The 19294-nt window shown below is 38.5% G+C and overlaps 1 protein-coding gene across 6 annotated transcripts in view; it reads left to right on the forward strand.

The window, feature by feature from the left end:
- Window positions 1–1251: 1251 nt before the first annotated feature.
- MYOM1 (myomesin 1) overlaps window positions 1252–19294 on the forward strand; it is a 73534-nt gene continuing 55491 nt past the window's right edge. For all 6 annotated transcript variants that reach the window (XM_058832220.1, XM_058832221.1, XM_058832223.1 and 3 more), the window contains exons 1-4: window positions 1252–1408; window positions 4909–5397; window positions 13373–13510; window positions 17595–17805. In XM_058832220.1, the coding sequence (XP_058688203.1) occupies window positions 4970–5397; window positions 13373–13510; window positions 17595–17805 (777 nt within the window). In that variant the 5' untranslated portion in view covers window positions 1252–1408; window positions 4909–4969. The remainder of the gene's footprint in view (window positions 1409–4908; window positions 5398–13372; window positions 13511–17594; window positions 17806–19294) is intronic.

The following is a 19294-nucleotide window of genomic DNA, read 5'->3' on the forward strand; positions in this document are numbered from 1 at the left end:
AATACAGTTTCTATGACTGCCCAATTTTTTTCTGGCTATAGTTTCTCAAGAGCAAAACCCAAAAGCCCATACGTTTGGTGCAGCTCAGTGGCTCCTGGTGAAGAGGCTTCTGAACTTCCTGCATGGTGGGGCATCAGGCAGGAGGCAGTGGCTCCCCAGGGAACAAGTAGCTAGTGGGGACAATGAAGGGATTTCATGTAAAATCAAGGCAGTGAGGTGAAGAAGAAGATATGAACTATTGAAGAGAATAGCCTGGGATCCTCTACCCTAGTCCGTACTTTCTTCTGGTGGTTGCACCCATAAAGGGGGCAGCATTAGCAGAGCAGGAGGATCTGGAAAGTTCTCAGTTGTGTTGTGTGGCAAGTATGAAAAGAAGCTATAACAGAGCAGAGAGGGTTAATATTTCTGTCAGTGCAAATGCACAAAATAAATTGCACTAATCAATTTTATTGAAAGCTAAATTTACAGTGCAGAGGAAAATTGTATTTACAGTAAAGTCACACTGCATTCCACCTTTTAGATCTCAGATGACAGAACTTTTTCTGATGTTATTCAGCCACACTGATTACTCATTTTTGTGCCAGAATGCTGTGATCAAAATGAAAGACAAGCACATTTAATTATTCCTAGATGTAATACTGTTTCATTTAGAAAAAAAAAGTTGGATTTTAGAGCTGCATTGTTTATGTCTCCTTAAATGCCTCATGAGGTCATGTTCTTAATTTAGTATTTTATCTTAAAGATGATAAAAAAGTAACACTGTCAACAGAACTAAGAAAATACATTTCTATTGAAATGTAACTCATATGACTTCATAGAGTCTTGATAGATTGTCTGTCATTAAGCTGAAATATTTCTATTACTTGTTCTGTGCGTTGGTATTAAAAAAAAGGAACCAATAAAATGCTCATATTCTTGTACCATAGCAAAGGTCAATACAAGAATTGGTCTTTCCTGGTTTTCTGGTTCATGACACAATTTTTTTTTCTCTCCTCTTAAATCTGATTTAACTAAGGAAGAAAAATCCTAGAAATAATTTTGAAGTGGAATGCTGATTTTATGCAAAATTTAGTGAGGATATTTTAAAGGGAGAACCCCGTATCTGCTTTAGTTTGAAGCTGCCGTCACCATGTCTTTGCACAGAGATAGTACAGGGTATCGGTATCTGTCTCTGTCTCTCTCCCTCTTCGATGCTATATTTATAGCATCCCCCTGGCCATAAAAGGTCTGGACTGAGGCTCTGACATTCCACTGACTGCAGGCATTATTTTTGTTCTGGACCTTGAAGTCCAGTCCTTACCCCTCGTCCTAACTACCTCTTTCTTTGCTGGCTTCATTGTTGCTGTATTTTTTGTGCTATTCATCCGGTTGGGAGCTCTTCCATTTGCTGCCATTCATTTGGATCCTGGTAAGTGGGTTTTTAATGCCAGAAGGTTTTATGTGTTCAATTATTTTTAATCTGAATCTGTAATGCCAAGTTGATAGTAGCTCCCTTTATTCTTCTTAGCTCAGCAGTTGAGGGATTTGTGGATGTCAGTTGAAGACATCTGAAGGCTCAGCTGTGAAATTAAAGGAAAGTAGTGCAGGGGCTCTTTTATTTTCACTCAGCCGTCTTTGCATATTGTCACAGTACTCTCAAATAAAGTATGGGCTACTGAGGTACAAGAGGAGTTTGTCACGTAGTCTGTGTTCTTAGAGAATGTTTAAATAAATATTTTCTTGTTGCATAGGATGTTATCTTTTCTCTGCTTACAGCAGTTCTTTTTTTAAATCTATTTCACTGCTTTCATTGATTGATGGAGTAGATCTTTAAAGAATTACACAGACTGATAAACAGCACAAGAACTTCCTTTAATATGTAGCTATGGACTATGGACAAGTACAGAACTGTCTGTCTGCTTAGTAGTAATTTTAAACAGTCGGTTCAACAGTTGCTAAAATATAACTCCAAAAACTGCAAATTCATCTAACTATGGCTACTAATATTTTCAGGCCAAGCTCTGAAGCGCTAGACTGATCTTGAGAGGGAGTGTTGCCCTCACACTGAAGGGGGCTGGTTAGTGCACACAGACTAAATGGGTGCAGGTAGCATAGATAAAACTTAAGAGATGGGAGTCAATCTGATAATCAGGCAGTGCTCCAGATAGGAGCAAAGTCCTTGGAAGTTTCTGAGTTACCTGTCATCTCCGATACTATCACACTGCTGTATCTCATCAGACTAATGTAACTAACTTATTCTGGCCTGTGAGCAATCCATGATGTTTCAGAGGATATATAAAACATAATAAATAAAACTCATAGTGTGAAAAAATATCTATGAAAGTTTCCTTTTATGTGCTGTGAGTCAGTGTGGGTCTTTGATTTGGACCACAAGAGCTGACTGTCCCTGCTATCTTATTCCTATCACAGATTTAGCTCCTGAGGACAGTGAGATACAGACTATTCATCTTTGGAAGAAAAATGTTTCCTTTGTACATTTGAACTTGTTCTTTTGGTCTGACAAAATGTAAATGAAATGCCTTATTTAACTTCTTAATGGGCAACACATGCAGTACTTCATACTTGTGGATCACTTTCCATACTTTGAAGCCTGGAAGGCTGTGGGAATGCCTGAGCTGAATGCCTGTTAGCACTGTGGCTGTTGTATGAATGATGAAGCCAGCCAACACTTCAAATAAAGCTGGTGAAGACAAACCATAGTACTCTGCAGAAGGAAAACAGGATGTTCTCATGTTCCTTCCCTTTCAGCATGCAAGACAATATTCTTCTGTATGCCTTTACCTTCCCAGTCAGTGATCACAATGACTTATAAGTCCTAAACCCAGCTCTGCAGAGCTGCAGGAGGAAGGCAATGAAGAAAAACAAAGAAAAAAATCTTCTGAAACCAAGGAAATTAAGAGGAACTGCATACTACCAGTAGCTAACAAAGCAAAATAAGTAACAACACAAAATGCTGACAGGCATTAGAAACAAGGATGCTAGACAGAATAATTGCATTCTTTTAGACTGACGTGAAAAAAATAGCCAGCATTAAGAGTGAGTTAAAAAGGAACATCAGTTTTTGCCACAGAGACCAGTAGGCTAACACTCCCATTTCTCCTTTTTCCTCAGATAAAAATGAAGTAAATGCATAATCTCATCTGCTTGAAGTCACAGTTTCACTGGGGTCAGGATACCAGCAATTTCTTTTACATAAAATGTTTCAGAATTAGTTTCTTCCTTGTTGACTTCCTGAAACTAAATGATCAATTCAATTATCCTACAAAGAGCATCTCCCTTGTGAGATCCCTGAAATATAAGGAAGTTTTCCTCTTTATTTTTGGGTTTTTTTGGGTTTGGGTTTGGTTTGTTGGGGTTTTTTTGGGGGGAAGGAGGTTCATAATTTGCCTTGGTTAGGGTGAATACCTCAGCAGTTATCAAAGAGAATAGTTTGATATTTGTTGACTTGCTATCAGAGCCAAATACTAAAGGAAAAGCCAAGGACTGAAAACTAGGGAGCATAAAGACCAGGGAAAAATCACAGAATCACAGAATATTCTGAGATGGAAGGGACCCACAGAGATCATCAAAGGCCAGCTCCTGGCCCTGCACAGAACAACACAAATCAAATAACTAGATTTTCATGAAGATTGCTCTCCAGTTCTGCAAGTGTATTTTATATCAAAACATTAAATAATTTTTCATTAATATTAACATAAAAAGGAAGGTGAACTATTTTCCTATTGTTGTGATTGATATTAAAAAACAATAGCAAATACCTCTCAGCATTGATTTTGGATCTGTTTTAAATCGTTCTTAATATTTCCTCATTGTAGCTCATTTCTATTACGAAGCAGGGACCTTTTCAGAGACAATTCTAGTAGCCATGTGAGCCTAAAAGAAAGAGAGAGAAAGGTTATCGTATGGATTACTTGAGGCAAGCTTGCATGTCAAAGTAGAAAAAGTCAGTTATAAAAATAGCGAAATATAAAAGCAAAATAATGACTGGTTTAAAACAATCAAACAAACAAACCAACAAGGGAAAATCTTTCTGCACTCAACTTTCATCCCATTTTGAGGGGGGAACTACTTCTCACCCGATCAAAACTTGCACTACAAGTGACTACAAGACCATCAACCGATGATGTGCAAATTTAAACTTAAATGGGCCTATCATCTGGAGGAAGGGTCTTGGCAATCTTGAACGTGATATTTTAGGTTAAAAGAAAAGAATTTGGACTGAGGAGCATGATATTACTTTACCTATTGCATACAGACTGGATCCCTGATTAAACTGTAAATGTATAATGCACAATAAGCCCTTTTAAATTGAACCCTGGTACCACATACAAAACAATCACTGTAATGCACATTTGAGAAAAACCTACATCCTTCTCAATCTTAGTGTTTTAATTCACTGTTGTAATACTAAATGGAACATTAAATTCAATCTGAAAACTGGATTACTAAAATAAATGAAATGTTCATATATTTTTGTTTCATCTTTTACAGCCTTGTTGGATTTGCTTATACCTTTAAAAATAATTTATTACTTCATTATCTCTATTGTAATTGAACAAAATTATTTATACTATCTCTGAAGAAGTCATGCATACAGAGTTTCATTAGTTTGCAGTAATAAGTGAGCACATAAAACTTGAATAGTTTGCAGTAGCAGGGAGCCAACTACAAATGAACAGACACAACAGTGCAAAGGTTTCTGGCCATGACAGGTGACATGTGAGCATCTTGAAACCTGAATATGAACCTGTCTGAAAGTCTAAATCACAACATCAAAAGATAACTCTAAATTCATTGCAGTTGATTTTTCAAGTTCAGTGTTAGTTTGTGTGAAGTTGGGCATTATTTGTATGCTAACTCAGGAGTTTCCTTGACAATAGCCCTAATGTTTGCCCTGTTCTTTTTCAGACTTTGTCCTGTTTATTTACCGTCAGAAAAGTGCAGTGAAACCCAAAATTTGAAGGCACCCATGATGTCATTACCGTTCTACCAAAGACACCACGAGCACTATGACCGTGCGTACCGCCACAAAGCGCTGTCGTCCACCGTGAGCCAGTACCAAAAGGAGACAAAGAGCAAATCTGCCGTCTATGCTCAAGGATCTGCAGCTTATGCCAGGGGCTCCGCAGCCTACCGCCACTCGTCTGCAGCAGGCTTCAGCCTTGACTCCTCAGCAGCTTACAGCCATGGCTCTTCAGCCTATGACCTCGAGTCAGCAGCCTACAGCTATGGATCCACAGCCTACGACCACTCTGCCGCGCAGAGTAAGAGATCTGCTGCCTACAGCCTTGACTCTGAGTCCCTCAGCACCAGCTCAGCTGCCCACAGCCACGCATCTGAATCCATCAACAAGCTGGCTGCTGCCTACAGGCTGGGATCTGAAGCCTACAGCATTGGGTAAGTAAATCCGCCTTCAAAACAGCATTCTGGTAGCAAAATGCCCAACCACTTTCCATTGAAAACAATGGCAAAACTCGCCTCCTCATCCTTATAAAGTTCCTCTATAACTTGATGTTAATGTATTTTCCTGGTCTGGTGTTTTCCCTTGGCTTTGGCAATGGGAAGGACTGTGGTCAGCTTAGTTTGTTGGGCCAATCCATGTGTGAAGGTTGGACTGTCATAAGAATAGCACTGTCAATGCTGGTGTGGCTGAATGGTCACATATTCACACTCCAAACTGGTTAGGCATGAGCTACCCCTCCTTCCAAGTTGTTTAGCCACATTAATACAGCTGAATTTAATATGAGGAGTTGAGATAGCTTTGGACTGAGGCTGTCCCTTACCTGGCAAGGTCAGAGTAGTAAAAGAAGTCAGAGTTCTTCATGCAGGTTTGAGTTGATGTGTGCAAACATGTTCTTCTTTGGCCTAATAGTTTCACTTTTGTGCTGAGTGATTCAAGAAACTGAAAATTTCACACTGTATATTGCTTCAGGCATACTATTTCCAAAGTAAAAATAACCTGAAGTGTCCGCCTTACATGAGAAGAGTAGTTATGCTCAGCTCTCATGTTTTTTTTTAAATTTCAGATAATAAATATTGCTCAAGCAATAACATTAGTAGAATATTTATAATAGCCTCATATTATTTGTATGTATATATCTCAGAGATTTACAGAAATTAGGGAAGTATTAAAGTAAGATTAGAGCAGCTGTTAGCAATAGAGGAAACAATCAACAAATTATAGCTCAAAACATCTGCTCTCTGTTATATTAATGTAAAATTAAGAGTACCATTAGCAGAACTTATCAAAATTTGTCCACCAAAAAATTTAAATTTTGTAAACTGAATATCCTCCCAGGATTGTGGATAATGGTGAAATCTTGACCAAAACCAGAGCGAGAAAGACTACATGTACCACAGTAAACAATACTTTGTGATTTCAGCCTTCACTTGGCTTTCAAGAAGCTCAGGGTCCAATCTCTATTTGCCAGAGTTTGTTCAAGAATTTGAACCTCAGGCTGTTACAGCCCAGGTGAATGGCTTTACTTAACTCCTTACTACAAGAAAGACATTGAGTTGCTGGAATGTGTCCAAAGAGGGGCAACAAAGCTGATGAAGGTTCTGGAGCACAAGTCTTACCAGGAGCAGCTGAAGGAATTATGGTTGTTTAGCCTGGAGAAAAGGATGCTTGGTGAAGGCCTTATCACTCTCTACAACTATCTGAGAGTGTAACCAGGCAGGGGTTGGTCTCTTCTCACAGGTAACGAGACGGGATGAGAGGAAATGTCCTCAGGTTGCACTAGGAGAGGTTTAGATTGGATATTAGAAAACATTTCTTCACTGAGAAGGTGGTCAGGTATTGGAATAGGCTGAGCAGGGAAATGGTGGAATCATCATTCTTGGAAGTGTTCAAAAAATGTGTGGATGATGCACTTAAGGACATGGTTTAAGGATGGGCTTGGCAGTGCTGGGTTACTGATTGAACCTGATGGTCTTACAGGTCTTAGTGATTCTGTGATTCTATAGCTGAGTGTCATAGGCTGGACTGTATCCAGGTTTTGCTGTTGAAACTATTTCATTTGTGTAGATAATTAAGCACTGAGTAAAGCAGTGTTAATTTCATTTGTAATCTGCTGGTGAAGGGAAGCAAACTGGAGGTGGTGGGACTGAGGGTTATGCTTCCAAATGGAGCTGGGTAGGGGAAGATATGCCAAGTTTCGGCAGCAATGCAGCTGTGCCTGCACTCTGTTGCTGACCCTAACCCAAAGCTTCCCTTTTCTTGAAGAAAAGGTTTCTATAAAAAAAGACCTTCAAGTTGTAAAAAATAATTGTTAAAAAAACCTGTTTCTGAGTCCTGCTTGCAAGCACTTCAACTGCTACATGAGTTTCTTCTGAAATTTGTGTGTTCTCATTAAGAAGTCTAATGTCAACAGTGTAATATTGAAGGAAATTAAATTGCTTAGTTGAGAGAGAACTTAAAAAATTCCCAGGTTTCCTGAGGTTTTGCTTGAGATTAAAGTTTTTGGCTTAAAGTTGCAATTTGCGTATATAATACTCTGTAGTACACGACTTGCCAATAGATTGTTCAGAGATAAGAATATCTCAGCTGCAATGTCTTAATTTCTCTGATCCTGTCATGGTATTGGAGGTTTGAGAAATTCATTGTTGCTAGCTAAGACAAGGACTCTGGAGATTAGATACACGTGATTCCGAGCTCTCTTACACAAAACTTAATTGGCACAGGAGACAATAATTCTGAATTAAAATCTCAGTATTTAACTTGGATTTATGTTTAATATAGCCTCTATGTTGGTATTTCTTGCTTTTGTTCAGTCCATATTTCTGCAATTTTCAAGAGGCAAAGCAGAAAATATAATGCAATTCTACAGTTAAATGTAATTCAAATTTGAAGGAATTCTTGCCAAATTTGCACTCTTTCCCAGATAACCCAAAATACTTCCAGGGGTAACGTGGAAACAACAAGTGTTAGTCAAATAAATTAGGAAAATCAAAGACTTTCTGTTTTCATCTATATGAAAAAAATGTGTAGGAAAAATTAAAAAGAGTCTTCCAAATCTTCCAGTTTTCTAGAAGTAGAAAAGGCCTTGAATTGCAATGCTGTGTCTAAATGACCTGAACAGTAGTGTTTGCTTGAAACCAGAATGGACACACAAATCCAAATCCAGACAAAATTTTTCAGCTAACAACTGATGATTTGATATCAGAGAATATCATCATCAAATATACATTTATGCATAATGGATATAGTTTTGTAGAAAAACACCATTAAGCCCAGCAGGAAAACTCAAATACTGTTTTTATTCAGGTAACTTATTTTTTTAATCTAAAGTAACTTCTGTTAAATTTATTGTTCTTGCAAAATTTAAGTCTCATTTTTTTCTGTAGTCACAGTACAGGAAACTGTTAATGAAACAACAGTATTGACATGCTACAGAATGCTATGTGAGGAATTTATCATGGGGAAAGCAGTGGAGAAGGACTAGGAACTAGGTAACCTGCAAGACCTTGACCCAACCCAGTTCCCTAGAAGCCTTGCTTGAATGGAAAACATTCCCAGAGTGTGAACACAGGCAGTTTGAAGGAGCCATAGCTTGATTTTCCAGGAGGACGAAAAATTTCCCATGTGCAAGTGGCCTGTCTCCCACATTTCAAGTCTTCTTCATACCACAACAGCCTGAGGAAGTACAAGGAGAGAAATGAAAATGGTAAAATCAAGAGCAAGTATGGAAGCTTGCAGCTCTGCTGGTTGCAGTTGGCTAAAGGTGCAAACCTCTGGGCTCCAAAAAGAAAGGGCATCTCACCATGCAGATGTTGCATCTTCACACCCAGCCCTCCCCACCAGCTCGTGGGGCTGTCTCTAGCCAAGGACTTCTTCTCTGGCTTCAGCAGAGTCAGGAAAAGTGGCACGTGCTGCTTCCCTCAAGGCTTTGTGCAGGTGAGGGATGTATGTCTCCCACAAGCTGATGGTGTGGCCAGCCCATCCTGTTCCCCATACAATCCTTGGGGACTGCCAGCATGGGCAGGCTGGCTCCTGTGTGAAAAACTTCTTCCACAGCAGTGCTCTATCCTCCCTGTGCTTCTGAGAAGCTTTGAGTCAGATCTGCCAGAGCTGCTTATAGCACTACACGTCTATCAAACAAGACTGCTGGATTAAACTCATTTAACTCTTTTTTTTGTGGAAGCTCAGTGATTTGCCTTTGCTCAAACTTTCACTGTTTTCCATGTGTTATTCTCCTGTCTAGCAGTATCAGATAATCCCATTGTGTCACAGACAGATTATCTGCCACCAATAGGGTCATTCACCTGCTTAGAGGGGAAGCAGAAGTTACTGATGTGGCTCAGGCATTGGTGTGTATTTTGCAGGTGAGGTGAAACAGCAGAGAAGACGTGGTGTAGTTCAGGTGTACCAAAGAGAGGAGAGATGCCTTTCTAACTTGCAATTAATTATGCTGGCAGTGAGTGCCAATGCTCTTCTGAACAACTTTGTAGCCAGGATCGGGACAAGGCTGAGTAAATAATGCACTACCAGAAACATGAGAAGACCATGATCTTGGCACTGCTCATCCTTTGGTTTATTGTAGGTGAGGGTTAAGAAGCTGGCTTCCAGATGTTATACCCAAGCATGGAAATTGTTTTAATGAGACCTGCTCTGTGGAAGCAATTCCCCTTCAACTAAAATGTTTGTGGAAGCTGTGTTAGGGAATATTGCCAGCAATATTGCCTGGGTTTGTGACAAACCTGTCAGCAATTTAAAATTTATATAGTCACCAGAGAGCATTTCTCATTTTCAGAGGCTGAATTTAAAGAGTTCTTTTCTGAACACATTTTTTCTCCCTTTCCTTTCCTGTAACTGGGTTTGCCAATCCACGATCTCCTGTTTACTGTAAGTTAAAATTAATACTGCATATTGGGAAAGCAACAGCTTCTAAAAAGAGAGCCTGGACAAGGCCTCATGGCTAATGGAGCTTCTCCAGCAGATACAGCTGGTGCAACTATTGTGTATAACATCATCTCTTTCTGCATAGGATGAGTTACATGATTTTGAAGAGGTGTAAAAGATCTTATATGTGCCTTTTCATGCAGGAGTAAAATAACTGAAGAATAGGGTGTTGTGGTCTGCTTCCAGAACACATTTCTACATCCAATAAGTGCAGACATTCTTTGGGCAGTGTGGGAAACCTGTCCCTTCAGGCACAGAAACAAGGGCAGTGCCAATATATTCTCTGTCTGAGAGTAAGACATCAAAACAGACCAAAGAATCTGTGAGCTGCAGACACCTTGCACAGTGTTTTCTTTAGTTCCTCTGTTAGGCTAGAGGGAAAAGTTAATAGCATCTCTACAGAACAATGCCTGTGCCTTTTACAACTCAGTGGCTCTAATGAAAAACTAGAAAAATGCTGCCATTGATATTTTAACATGCTGAAAACCACCCTGAAGTAAGGACAGTAGGCTTAGGTCAGCAACCTTGATAAGACAGTACAGATAATATCTGACCTGGAAAAAAATATACATATGCTAGCTGGGCATATCAAATGAGGCTGAAAGATGTTAAAAGGTCATGGTACTGTTCCTCCCTATGAAACTAGAGAGCATGATACCCTGCTCTTGCTCCTCTGGGGAGATTCTGTTCCACATATCAGGTAAAAGGTTGGAGCATTTTAAAATAAAGGGCAAGATTTCAGAATCTGGTTCAAGAAACAGAGCCCTCTTTTGGGCCACCTAAATAATGGTTTTAGGCAGGATTTTATTTTTGCGTTGCACAGGAAGAAATAGTAAAAACACAGTAAAACAGGGGAATAAACCTTATGATAGAATAGTGTTTAACCTATTTTCTCAAGCAAAGACCTCCATTAGAATATGTGTTTCTACTAGCCTGCATCTAGCTCTGCCAGAACAGAAGCAAATTATAGAATTCAGAAAGGAGAAACATTTTCTGGTGCTTCAAATTTATTAATCTAATCTCTTGGTTTATGCAGTGCAATTCTAAAGAGCATTTTGGAGTGACTCTGGGTATCCCTCTGAAAACACCAGCTGGGTGCTCTGGTATGGTCATGAAGGTGAGATATTCAACTTCAAAAACTTGGAGTGTTTGAGTATAAAAACAGCCTCCAAACAAACAGAACATATAGCAATTTATTCTTGTCTTTTCAAATAACTTTAGAGAGATAGAAATGGAAGATAGTAAACCCTCATACAGGAAAGATCTCAACAAAATGCCTAGCAAGGAGTGATGGGGACTGCTGTATATGCTTCCCATTAATTCCCTGCATGAGTGTGTAATCTGGACCCTAAATAACAACTAAACTGACTGCAAAATCAAACTCTCTTTTAGGAATAATGTGTTGGTCTGGATTTAACTGTAAATGCCTGAGCTGAAATTTTCACCTAAAAATTTAAACTACATTTATGAAAATAGAAACTTCTAGACATTTTAACTTAAGTTCAATTGGTAATGTGATCCTTCTTGATCTAGAAACAACCAGGAATCTAGTGGCCTCCTAACAGGTTCAGCTTAAAGCTCTGAGGAAATCTAGTGTCTGTCAGAGTCAGAACTCCAGGTTTGACCCATTTTTAAATAGGACAGGAATAAAAGTCACCTGCTAAGTAAAGATCTGAAGCTCCTTACAGACTCTATTTCAATTAAGAAAAATAATGAAAATAGCTTGCCTTTGATGTTTCTTATCACTTATTTGATGAGTTCTGCCAGTGCATTTGTGGTTTGCCATAGTGATTGCACCATATCATTGTCAAACCCAGGAGTAAGGCCATTGCACACCTGGTTTCAATGTCTCTCTTCCTTTTTATTTTACTCCACTTGGACTGTTCCCAAACGTTTTCTGCTTGGATCTCTGTCCCTAAAGCTGGATCTGCCCCTCTTGTACTCTGTCCTGGGCAGTGCCTGGTGTCAAACCCCAGAGCCCACAGCATCTCTCTCCTGTAGATGTGGTCTGTGCCTTGGCTGACCCAGTGCTGCCTGACATGGGAAACCCTTGGCCCCAGTCCTGTGGTGTGTGCCACAGTCCCTCACCAGCTGTGCCTTCTTTTGCATGGAAACCAGGTTACAGGGAGAGGAGGAAGGAAGGAGAAGCAGTGCATGGTTGCTTTTACCTCCTGTACTGAGCATTTCTTGGCAGCAGTGCTGTAGGCTCGGTGATGGTGGCACCTGGGGAGCACAGAGGAACTACATTAAGAAAAACAGCAAGAGAGACAGAGATTGGGAGACTGATTTAACAGGAACTGGGTAGGGAGAGAATGCAGCCTGGGAAAAAGGATGGACACAAAGAAATGAAAGAAGGAAAGATGGGAGAATGAAAGTGGACCTGTGTCATCTCACACACAGTCTCAGTGGATAGATTACTAGCACGTATTTTGGAAACTAAGTGTGTTGGTGGTGGTACTTTTGCAGGGATACAGCCTAAGGAAAACATTAGCCCAAGGATATAATATTATATTACATTATGCATGTGTAACATTCCCAGGGGCCCAGCCTTAGCATGGGTTTTGATATATGTGTACAGAGTGCTGTGTAGAGACACCAGTGTAAGCAATCCGGGGTGTGGGAAGCAGGTTATCCCTGACAAAGGCACATGTCAGGGCTAACAAACCTTGCTGAGAAACCATCATTCTGCTCCTGTATCTGCACATGTAAGCAGGGAGCTCATACTGTGTAGACAAATCCCCAGACCAGAAGGAGACTCATGTGTGATTTTCTATGGTGATGCTGCAAGACAGGTGAATAGACACTTTGGGGATTTATAAAAGGCTGAAAAATAATTAGCATATTCCATAGGTATGGGAATTAGAGATGTGTTGCTTTAGCAAAGGAGGACCAGGTGTTTCGAGCTTTGTTTACACAATTTGTAACTATTGAAAAAATTAACCTAAAATGATTGCCTTAAATATGCTTCGTGCTCTTCAGAATCCCCCCCAGGCTGGTGAGGATGAGAGGAAGCTGTTTCTCCTTTTCAGTCATCTTCAATTTATCTGTGCTATCTCAGATGGTGCTACTTCACTCAACTCTTCTCTCCCAATGCATTGGAACAGTGTAGGACAGCAGTGGGAATGGCAACATTGCTTTCTGAGCAATGCAGTGCCCTACAATTTCTGTAGAGAGACTTAAATGATCTTCCCAAGTCCCAAACCAAAAGCTATTAAAAGTACATTGCTGCCAGGTATATTGTTTACTCTATTTAGATGTAATATCAAGGGGCATAAGTGGTATGTTTGTAATGATGAGATTGTTAAAAGTGCACAAATTATGTGTTTAGTAACTCCAAAACTATGGCTATTAAAAATTACAAATTCTTGATTACAAAACACTGCAGCAAAAAATTTTATTACTTTAATTGTATTTTGAGTGCTTCTTAACAGCTTTTTTCCTGATTTTAACAATGTAATTTTTTTATTTCAGACTGAAAAATTCCAACCTAATGATAGAAGATCAATCCTATAAGATGAGTCCCAAAGCAAAGAGAGCAAAACAGAGTTTGGTATCAGAAGACAAAGAGAATGAAGCCTTAGACTACTCAGTGCCCATATTCACAGGACGGTATGTTCATTTTCATTTTGTTCAGTATCTTATTTCTGACATTTTATTAACAAATTATAAAATAACAAATACATTAATCTGTCTTTACACATATAGATCTTATGGTGATAGTTTGCACTTCACACAAGTGATAAAAAGACAAAGAGAAATCAACTGACTGGCAGAAAATTGGACACTGTTCATCCAGAGCCAGGATAAATGAACCTATGTGTCTGGACTTTGTTTTAAACACATTGTCAGGCCCACTTTCTATGAAATGAAAATATAATTAGAACCCTACTGGGAACCTGACAAGCACGTTGTCCAAATTATTTAGCTTATTCTTTTGGTTTGAAGACTTGTTCTCTAATCAAATATGTCTTACCAAGCATTAAACATAGAAACAGTGAAACAAAGTGCTAATGTCTTGTCCTGGCACAGGGAAAACCTGGAATAAAACCAAATGCTTTCTCAAATCCATTGTAATGATTCGTACTGATCTCATATGCTGGTGGTATTTATTGCACGGTTACTACTGATGTAATACATCTTACTGCAGCAGTGTTCTCAGTAAAGCTGAATGTGAACTTTATGTGAAAGCCAGAACCAACATCAGCAAAGATGCTCCCCTGCCCTTTTTGGGGTATGGCATGTTGATTTCAGTAGGAGTCTCCAGCAGTTCCAGCATAGTCACTTGTTCAGATTAATACAGACTGGGGTGTAGTGGAAAAAACTGGTTACTGGTTAGAGGCCAGGAAAAAACTTCTTGCCCATCTGCAGTTAAACAGAAACCTCCCTTCAACTTGTCTTTCCTCTGCAGCAGATCATTTCTCAAGGGACATTTCCAAGTTTTTTCCGGAAGCCAGTTCTTTTCTGTCTAATCAACACCCAATGGAACTTCTGCTTTATATCCAAACTTGTGGTTTCACATGAACTTAGTTCCAGCTTGTCGGTGGAGGTGTTATTGCTCTCGCCTTTTGAGCATTTGTGAAGCTTTTGTAATGAGAGCAGTAGTTTTGGTTTTTATTAACTCCCTCCCACTATCTCAGAGTAATTTTTTCTCACACCTTGTACATTCCTGTGTTGGTTTCAGTGTTCTTCGATCCAACCAACATTAAGAAACATACTGCTGCCTCTTTTAAAATTTGCTTTGGAGTTTCATCTGTATCTTCCGTGATAGAAACAGATAAAAATGTGACAGGCTCATGCAAAACTTGAGACAACATATTCTCAAGGCTTCTCACTACTTTTGCATCTCAGCCAGTGTTTATATTTGTGTAGCAGATTTGCAGCTCACCGTCATCTGTCTCCCATGCCCTCAAGCACAAATATCCTCCCTTTTTATTGTATCTTGAGTCTACACAAGTAAAATTTATAGTATTGGGCAATAGTTGAAAAACACAACTGTTGATTAGTACTTTGCTTTTTTACAGGCCTCTGTGATCTTAGCACATCATGTTAACATCTTAACAAATATTAAGAAATAATTTATTTTATTTTTTAATGCATACAGTAATATCTAACTCAATGTGATGGTGTGGAGCTTCATTTATTTGTGTCTGTAAAATATTTTGGGCCTCTATTTGGGACCTACATTAAAAGGTACTGTCAGATTCTTACATCATTGGGGTTTTTTTGTTTGGTTTGGTTTTATCTTTTTTCTTTTCTTTTTTTTTTTTCCTATTTTTGGTGTTAACCATACTTTTTGCTTATGGCAATTCAGAAAGTTGTGTGTGCTTTTCTGCCACTGAAATGATCCAAAAAGTTTTCATTTTGTTTATGATTTATTTTTATAAATTTTTTAAAATTAATTAAAAAGAGCATATGATGACTGTTGAATGCTCAGCTCAACATGGCATGAAATGGTATCTGGTTTAGGCTTTTCACTATTGGCATCATGCTCATGACCACATGCCAAGACTGTGGAAGTTGCATGCCACATTCCCGTCAGATATTTATTTTTGTTTGGAAGATAACAGCTGAAGCCCATTGAACCATGTGTATGCTATATGTCATTCCCAAATTCCCCAGTTAAATTGATGTGTTGTTTCCCATGGGCAGAGAGCTGTTAAAAGGAACAGTTATTTATAAAGGTCATATCTCTGTGGGTTTGTTGGGTGACCTTCACCATTGGGTGACCGATGTGTCACCATTTCCATTTTTTAGTTCTACTTCAGAACACTCAGGTTCTGCTGTAGAAAAAATACTTTGCTCAGATTATTCACTTTGCAACTGATCCTTTTAAACACCTGAGCTAATCCTTGCAAGAGAAGATTGTGGACAGCCAGACAGTATTTTAGACAGTAAAACACCCAGAGCTTGATGTAATGCCATAAGTGCTGAAGTTTCTGAATGTAGCTCATGGAATTATTTACAATCACTAGTAAGCCTATGCCAAAGGACTGTAGCTGGCAGATACCCTTAAAACTATATTTTGCCTTTGCCATTTGGGGTTGGATCTGGTTGTATCTGTTTGAAAACAATTCTCTACTGAAACCCTTGAGACTTGACTGTAAAATCAACTCTTAAATGGTATGGTTTGCTGGTTTAGTGCATTTGGCATTTCAGGGAACATGTTTCTCTTTGATCTGGGAAGATTATAACAGGGAGAAATTATTAGAAAATCTAAATATTTAATACTGTTGATCAAAAGCATCTGGGGATTACAACTGCAGATGACTAGGATGGGTTCTATTTTAGTCAGAGGGTATTCATGAGCTCCCAAAAGATGCTTAATGCCTTGAGAAACAAGTCCATACTGTGAAGCTGCTGAGATCTTAACTGCTGTAATTAAGGAGGAAAGAGTATTAGTTTCCCTTTGAAGAAAAATGCCATGGATTCATTTAAAATGACTGTAAATAGCTATATTCATATCAATGATACTGATGATTCATATTAATGATACTGATCTGCCAAAGTAGAGGGAATCTATCATTGCACTGATTTCTTTAAGAATCATCCTCTTAAAGCAGGCTGAAATACAGGAAGTTGAGTTTGAGGGTGGTCAAAGCTCTATGTTGTTAAGTAAGATTTTTAGTCTTTTCAGCACTGTTAACTGTAATTAAGTTTACAGTACATCCCACTGCTTGGCTGTCTTGTGTCTCACTGAATTGACTTCACAGATAAGGGGCTGGACACTTAATTCTGAGCTTAAATTCATAATTTTTGAGTATTGAGATGTGCTATTGAATGCATGATATTGACAATATTAATGAAAACAGAAAAAATCTTCCTTCTATTTTTTTGCTTTGTAGTAGTAGTAGTGTTTTATGATAAAAGAGAGGCACTCTAGAAACACGGGTGATGTTTCTGTAGTGCTTGCAAGATGGCACTTAGTGACAACTTAAACAGAATTTGTTCTCTGTGTGCTAATGGTCCCTTAAAGTAACTAAATTCAGCAGGACAATATTAATGCTTGTTCTCAAGTCAAGGAACTCTCATTGCATATGCAATACTACAGCAGCTGTAATGTCCTGACAGTGCCAGAACAGTATGGCTTTAAGGGTACCTCCACATGTGAGAGTGGAAACAGGATTGCACCCACTGAGAGCTCTTTGTGTCTCACCTCTCTATAAAGCCTGGAGAGGAAGCTTCAAGAAAATCCATAGTTATCTTCCTGGAAGCAATATAGGATGGAATTTTCCATGAACAAAGAGAACTTTTTATTATCTACAATTATATTGGGGGGCAGGGGGGTTGTGTTTATAAATCATGAATGAGGACATTATTTCACAGCTACAGTCATCTACTCCCCCTTTGGCAGTGTTGTTATGAACGCTGCAGCTGTAAGTTAATACCTGAAGATCTGTGGTTATGCCTTACACTCATCTTTATAGTGATGGAGATAAAAAGCCACAGAAGGATAATGTTCTGAACATGTGTATGGCATATTTAGAGGAAGAGACCCTGAAAATGCCCATGATTTTTGGCAGTGAAATGCTCATTCTTTCTGCAGAATCCCTCCCATGTTTCTGCTGTGAATACATATGAGAGTGTAGCAGCAGAAGAGTGTTGACCACTGGAGTGGCTAATTTGTTAGCAAGTAGAAATGGAACATATTATCAGCATTTTCCAATGGGATTCTGCTTTTAAAAAATTCTTTCAGAGCAGTGAATATCAGTGGTATCACAGACACCGAAGAAGAGAGAATTAAAGAAAGTGCTGCATATGTTGCCAAGAGGAACCTTTTTGCCACAGGGGAAGGAGTTAGTGTCAGCAAGGTGGCCAAGACAACTTCTGAAGAGGAACATCATGAAAAAAAATCAAGGAAAGTTGCGATCCGAGAGTCTGCTGAACGTGTAGCCATGAAGAAAACGGTAAAAGATTAGAAATTAATACTTAAGCTGGAAAAGAAAATCAGTCTTTTTTTTGTTGTTTGTTTGGTGTTTTTAAACTGCTTAGCACACCGGTGCCCTGATATACTCCATGGGCAATCACAATAATGGTAGTAATAAAGCTAAGTATTTTCAATGGAAATCTCTTGAATTACTTAGAAGTCTTATTATCTTGGTATCAAATGGATAAAGAGAGAGGCACTGCACCTGAGGCAGGCACCAGGAACGCTTCTGTTGTGCTGAGAGAAAAGGAGAGAGTAGGGGACTAGGGAAGGCTCTTTGGTCATGGCCACACCTATTTAAATGGCACAGCATCTTTCCTTCACCTGGTGGATGAGGCAGATGCTGGGCAAAGAATAAATGTGTCTATATATATAAATATATATATATATATATATATATGTGTGTGTGTGTGTGTGTGTGTGTGTGTGTGTATGCATATATGTATATATACATAGATATAGATATAGATATATAGATATAGATATAGATATAGATATAGATATAGATATAGATATAGATATAGATATAGATATACATATACATATACATATACATATACATATACATATACATATACATATACATATACATATACATATACATATACATCTATCTTGCTCATAAGTAGGTGAATAGGGTAATTTCTGCACTTTTATGGCCTGAGAACAAGCTTGTCCAAAGTGTTCACCCCAGAGTTTTAATTATTTGGTATAAATTAGGACAGAATTAGGGTAAATTAGGTGTAAATTACAAAAATCTGGAACTGAATCGCTAGTTGTGCACATTATTGTCCAACTTCCTAAAAAATAACACTCTGAGCATAGTTACAAATATGTTGTCACCAGATCAGCAGGACATGTAGGTGCAAATATGTTTGATTTAGCAAATATATTACTTTATTTCTATTAGTATACTATGTATATTGCTATACTGTCCTATACTATACTATTACTATATTTTATTATTTATTGTTTTGAGCAGAAGAATTTGCAGTATGCTTGTAGAATATCCTTATGACATAAGGTTGGAAAGGGTGTAAACACTTTCAAAGACCAGGTAAAAAAAGTCAAATTCATCTCAACACTTGAGAAACAGTGAGGGTGAAATTTGATAACAACCAATGGAAATTACTACACACAGAAGGAAAAGATCAAGTAAATGAGGAATACCTGGCTAAGTAGAAGTACTTCAGGATCTGAGAGTTATAAAAGGTCACAAATTTAATGTCAGTCAATTTAATGATAGTTGTAGAAATACAAGTACCAACCTAGAGTATTATCAGTAACATTAAGGGGCAGTTGTTTAGTTGTGTTGGAGTCTGTTTGGCCTATGATAATGAGCAGTCACTGTTTGATGAATGTTGAAGAACCAGTCCAGGACTGAGAAATCATTGTAAGGAAAATTAGTATTGCCCAGGTTATAAAAGTCATCTTTTAATAATCTGAATACAAAGACCTGTAATTCTCAA

This window comes from Poecile atricapillus, chromosome 2 (assembly GCF_030490865.1).
Source record: "Poecile atricapillus isolate bPoeAtr1 chromosome 2, bPoeAtr1.hap1, whole genome shotgun sequence".
NCBI classification, from domain to species: Eukaryota; Metazoa; Chordata; class Aves; order Passeriformes; family Paridae; genus Poecile; species Poecile atricapillus.